Genomic DNA, 6,131 nt, shown 5'->3' on the forward strand with positions numbered 1-6,131 from the left:
TTTTTTTTTTTGGTTTTTCAAGACAGGGTCTCTCTGTGTAGCCCTGGATGTCCTGGAACTCCCTCTGTAGACCAGGCTGGCCTCGAACTCAAAAATCTGCCTGCCTCTGCCTCCCAAGTGCTGGGATTAAAGGCACCACCACTGCCCAGCTAACTATGTCATTCTTAATGGTGAATTTTCTATTTATATTTTTTTCTTGTATAAAGAGTTTCATAGAGCATAAGATGAAGTCCTTGGAGCCTTAAAACGATTGAATAATCAGAATTTGATGAATAAATCCAAGTTCATTCACTAAAATATTTTATGGGATTCAAAATAAATAAGATTTTAAGATGAATAAAAAGAAATTTGCCTCCTTGAAAATCAAACATGTGTGTTCTAAACTAGTTCATCCAGGACACTCAATAGTCTAATATTTTAGCAGACTGAAAACAACACATTTGGAATCTAACTTGAAGCATAAATTCCTAATAATCTGGGTAATTATCATTACTTTAACTGATTGTGAACAGAAAGCAACTGTCACCACAGAGCTAACTTGGTGCTACCAACTCTCCCCACCAATCCATCATAAAGAAATGCAACATATAATCACCAAGCTTAAAGAAAATTTTCAGAGTTGGCTTCCTTGACAATAGGCTAAAAATGTCAAGAGGGGAAGACTAGTTTAAGATACACATTTTGGATAAATCCCCCCAGAAAGACAGGGAGCCCAGAAACGAAACCTTCACTGTCGTTCACAGATTGAGTACGCTGTCAGTCTGCATCCTGAATGTAATAAATTCTATTAGGATTTAGATTGGAGAACAGAAAAAAACAAGAGGCAGGAATCACCAAAGTTAAGATCCAAACCAAGCCTTCCATTTAAAGGAATCTCAGTCCCTAATTTCTTACTTGCCACAAATATGGCCTCCTATGTCACTCCTCTGTTTTATTAGATTTATGAAGTGAGTGTGTTAGACTTGCAGGGGTTTTTATTTACATCAGTCTCTGGCCTGAAATGGACCTTAGACATAAGAGGAATGACTGGGGGCTGTTATCACTGAAAGTTACGGCCACAGAATCTGCTTAACAGTACACATGGATGGAACACTTGAGGCCGGTGGTGAAGCCAGCTTAAATACAGTAGACTTTTTGTGCATGAATGCAGCATAGAAAAAAAAAAAAAAAAACAGAATCAGACCAGGAGAAACTCAAGAGAATTAGGATTTGAGACTAGAATTCTCATCCAGAATCCCATGCAGGAGGATCACTGAAAGTCAAGACCTGACTGCATAGGTAGCTGGAAGCCAGCCTTGGCTACATACTCCCCTCAAGAAGGTGTGGGGTGTGGGTGGGGGTCTGGGTCAGAGAGGATCTGTGTATCCAACAAAGTAGCCTCAGGTAAGTTGCAACAGTATTACTGCCAGGACGCTGTAAAGTGTGGAGAAGAGGAGCTACACATTGTAACAGTGTAATGGCAGCTGATGATTTTGTAACTGGGCCCAGAGGCTGACCACTAGGACCTGCCAACATTCAGGCTGTCATAATACGAGATGAAGCAGTTTGATTTAGCAAAGGAATTGCACAGCCCACAGTGAAAGGAAATAACAGCCACCTTCACTAATCACACAGGAAGGTTCGCAGGAAACAGTTTATATTCACTGTAGGTGCTCTGGAGTTGGATAGTAGCAGGCTGTTTACACAAGAAGGAAAACCACACTATATGGTGACAGACAAAAAAAAAAAAAAAAACCCACTGGAAAAGCTATTTACCTTTCCTCTCCTATTTCTTCCATCGACAGCTCTTCTAAAGTCAGATTGCATGGATGCACATTTTTAGTTTCAGCTAGGTGGGAAACTGAGGCAGGAGGGTCTCTTTAAAGCCAGGAATTAGAGAACGTCCTGGGTGAGAGAGTAAGACTTGATTTCAAACCCTGTGCTGGAGAGGAGGGTGAACTTCATTTTAATGGGGGAGTTATAAACAGTTATGCTTATAACTGTGCAATCACACTGACCATTTGTTCAAGTTCTATTTGATCTGCACTCATTTTAAAACAACAACTCTCAGGCTGGGCTGAGCATGGTGCCACATACCTAGAATCCCAACACCAGATAGATGAAAGGCAGGAAAAGAAGAGGTCACTTGGCCTCTGCTATCTAGTGAGACCCTGTCTCAAACAAACAAACAAACAAACAAACAAAAGAGGTGACCCAAGCCGAGAAGCAGCAGCAGCAGCTGTTATTAGCTATGACCCTTGGCTCCAATTTGCTGTACCTACTCCTGCTGAATAGAAGTGCCACAAGCTGGGCTTGTGATCGGGTTCGATGCAGACTGCCATCTGCTGCACACGCGGGATGTGTCCGCTCAGCCCTGGTGTCTCCCCAGGTAGAATCAAGTGGTTTGTTCCATACTCAGCTACCACACGTGTCTCAAAAGCATCTCTGCTTAGATTCCTACTCCTGGAGGCTTTGGAATACAAAGATGTCACTGGCAGACAAATGGTTAATGTTATAAGAGAAGAGAGAGGTACAAAGGCAACTGTAGTTTATGATACAATACAAAGAAGACCAAAAGGGACTCGTAATATATGGGCAGGAGTCTTACCGGCTACACAATCTTGGCCAAGTCTTTCTCCTTTCTGGGCCTCAATTTCAGGCTTGAAATAGCAAGAGTTAAACCGTTAAGAGGCATCTTTCAAATGGAACGCCACGTGAGGAATCACAGAAAATTGGATGGAGATGTATACATGATGGCTTTAGAGCAACCGGACAGAAATTCGCAATCTGCTTCTACGTATTTAAATGATCCAGGCTCACCTCTTTTCAAACCTTGGACTCCTAAGTTCATTTACAAGTCACCATTCCCATGACAACACTTCTGCCCTTCAAAAATAACACTTCATTTTTAATTGTGCTTTCAGTTACGGATTCAGTTCATCACTTTTACCCACCCCAGAATAGCACAGAAGAACATTGTCTGAAGTATCTCTACAAGGAAGACACTCACAGACTGGTGCATCTGAGGCACAAATTTTTAAACACCACTTGAATACCACACCCAAACAGTATTAAGAACAAACTGCAAAATCGGAAGATGCCTCATTGGAAAAAACAAAGCTAGCTCGGGAAGTCTTCCAATAGTTCAGAGGGAAAAGACTGCCATCACATTTTTGGGGGGTGGCCTGTATGTCTTTCAGAGAACATAACTGGAGGCTATCAGATATGCAAATCAGAACTGAACTATAGAAAAACTCGGCGCTCACCCAAGAGCTTTAGCAAAGCAATGTCAGTATGCCAAATATGAAAAAGTACAATTTTCTCACAAGAGGGAAGCTCGGGTCCGTTAACTCTCGCTAATAATAGCAATACTATCTCGTATTCGCAGCGCCTGGGTTCTTTTCATGACGCTTTCCCACAATTTTATGCTACCACAGGTCTAGGGCTATCCTCACTGCAAAGCTCCAGTCCTTTCCTCTTAGGAGACAGGGAATCAGAACAAGACAGGTCATGATGCATGGGCTGAAGGCACCACCTTCTCTATCCGGCCGGCTGCAGTCTGCTTCCCATCATCACGCTATACAAGTTCACCTTATGAAATTAAACCTACACTTGTTCTCTCAAGAGTTGGCCAGAGACCAACACATATGGGTCTCGAAAGTCCAAAGGAAGGGAACCTGCTGATCTGTTAGGTCAACAACTCCATGCCAAGCTCCCGTACCGAACCGTATCGCCACCACTACTCATACACACGCCCCTAGGCTGTGGAGACAGAATTCCTTCCTTGCCAGGCAATGAAACCCGGCAAGAACTGGTTAATAGAATCAGCAATCACTGCCTCTATGAACAACTTGCCATGCCGCCTCTCTTGTGCCTGCTGCCCTTCCTTTGGGCACGCATACAGCCCGAGAGCCAACCCTTGGAAGGGACCACCGGGACCTTTAAGGACCCAAGGGGATGGTGTTTGCCTCCTGAAGCAATGCAGCATCCACCTCGAGGAAGCTGGTCCCCAGAACACACACATGCAGGGACCTGATCAGAGACGGATAAAGTTTGATTTTCCTTCCTGCGTGTTCCTAAGGGGCCGAGAGAGGGCGAGGCAGCAGCCTCCTGGGGTCCCGGGGTGCTCTCCGGGGACAGTTCCCAGCAGCATGGCACTGCCACTCTCCTGACACACCGGCAACCGCGGCAACTCCGGACCAGCCGCCCAGAGGAGGAGAGAAGGGGACAACTTGCACCGGGCTCAGTTCGGGAGCATTGGAGCAAAGCTGTCAGAAACCACGGAAGGAGGGACGGAGCTCGGAGGCGGGTCAGGGAGAGGTTCAAGTCCCGTGCCTTCCCCGCCCTGGCGTCCCCAGTCCTGCGGGAACATCCCTGCTGTCGCCCCTCCTCCTCCTCCTCTCCTGCCTCCCGCCCGCCCGCCCGCCCGCCCGCCCTGCCTTCCCAGCCGCCGCCGCAGGCGCTGAAGGACACGGCGGCTCGGTGGCCCGCCACCCCGGGGCGGCCGCGAGTTGAGGGAAGTCGCCGGGCGCCCCGGCCTGCCCGCGGCTCCCCACGCCGCCCCGCCCTCCCCGGAGCCGCGCTCGCTCACCGTCCGGTGCTGCTGGTGCGGCCGGTGGCGGCTGACGCCCAGCCCGGGAAAGCAGCCGGCAGTCAGCGCTCCGCAGCCGCCGGCGCCCCCGCCGCCGCCCCGGGAGCAGAGCAGCAGCAGGAGCGATCTACCTGCGGCGGCCGCCATCTCTCAACTGGAAACGGCGCTGGCCCAGGCAGCGCAGCGGACGGCCGGGGCGTGGCCAAGACCCGCCACTCAGCCGCACCAGGCCAACCGCAGCCCTGAGTCAAGCCTCTGAGGCGGGGCTTCCTGCGAAACCCAATCAAAAGGCGGGAGAATCCCGGCTTCGGGCTGTCTGTCACTTCCAGAGTTACCTTACGGGCAAATTCTAGGGGACCCGTCTCTGGCACTCTTGGAATGGAGCAGTAAGAGATGGCGCGTTAGATTTGGCTAATCTTTACCAAGTGACTTGATAAGAGAATGAGGGAAATAGATACCTGTACAGCGCTTGTTCGGAGTTGAGTTCTGAGTGTTGCAAGTTGTCTGCATAAGCACCCAACTGGTCATTTTAAGTAGGTTGGTTACAACTCTCGACCACATGCCTAAAGTTAGCATCCATAACGGATAGCATTTGGATGCGCCGAAACTAACCCTGAATTGTAAAGTAATCCAGTGACAGTGCCGTGCAACACGATATAAGATAGAATAGAAACGTTGTAGTTTCCAACTCTTAGGATGTACCTGCCACTGAGCAGAACCAACAGAACGCTACACAATTGAAACACCTGATTCTTTTTCCCAACACCTTTAGATTGGCATTTCTCTCTAAAAGCAATGCTGATCGTTTCTTCCTTTGATCTTGGTCTCCTTTTTTAGATAAACTACACTGTAATAAAACCATGTAAAGATGAACCAAGTTTCATAATTTTGCTAAAATAGCAAGTAAAAACACAGTTTAGAATAACTTTTTGCGGGGGAGGTACAGGGGTGGGGGGGATGTCATTATGTTGCCCAGGCTGGCCTGCAATGCACTATGTAGCCCAGGATGACCTCAAACTCACCCCGGACCTCACCATCTCCAGTGCTGGGGGTTATAAGTATGAACATCACACCCAGCATAGAATGGCTCTTCTGTTTTGTTTTGTTTTGTTGTTGTAGTTCGGAGTTTTGTTTGGGATTAAGTCATAGCAGGCCGGCCTTGAACTTACAACCATCCTGCCTCAGTCTCCTGAGTGATATGAACCATCATGCCTGGCTTAGACTGACCTCACTCACTTTCTCTGGAAATCGCGATTTTCCACATGACAAGGTTTCTCAACCTATGGGTCACAACCATTTGGGGTCGAATGATTTTCTAACAGGAGTCACTTAAGACCGTCTTAAAACGCAGGTATTTACACGATGATTCATAGCAATAGCAAAATTACAGTTATGAAGTAGCAACAAAATAATGTTATGGTTTGAGGTCGCCACAGCATGAGGAGCTGTATTAAGGGGGTCACAGCATTAGGAAGGTTGGGAACCACTACACAAGAAACTAAGTTCCTAGCAAGGGTTCATCAAGTGTGATGTAACAAAGGAGACCTGCAGTTCCTCCGTT

The 6,131-nt window shown here is 47.4% G+C and overlaps 1 protein-coding gene across 1 annotated transcript in view; it reads right to left on the minus strand.

The window, feature by feature from the left end:
* The window catches only part of Mcu (mitochondrial calcium uniporter), a 165,947-nt gene extending 161,208 nt beyond the window's left edge, over positions 1-4,739 (minus strand). The window contains exon 1 of the mRNA XM_028776846.1: positions 4,571-4,739. Within this exon, the coding sequence (XP_028632679.1) occupies positions 4,571-4,717 (147 nt within the window). The 5' untranslated portion in view covers positions 4,718-4,739. The remainder of the gene's footprint in view (positions 1-4,570) is intronic.
* Between the last annotated feature and the right edge of the window lie 1,392 nt (positions 4,740-6,131).

The sequence above is a fragment of the Grammomys surdaster genome, unplaced genomic scaffold (assembly GCF_004785775.1).
Source record: "Grammomys surdaster isolate TR1022 unplaced genomic scaffold, NIH_TR_1.0 273, whole genome shotgun sequence".
In the NCBI taxonomy this organism is placed as follows: Eukaryota; Metazoa; Chordata; class Mammalia; order Rodentia; family Muridae; genus Grammomys; species Grammomys surdaster.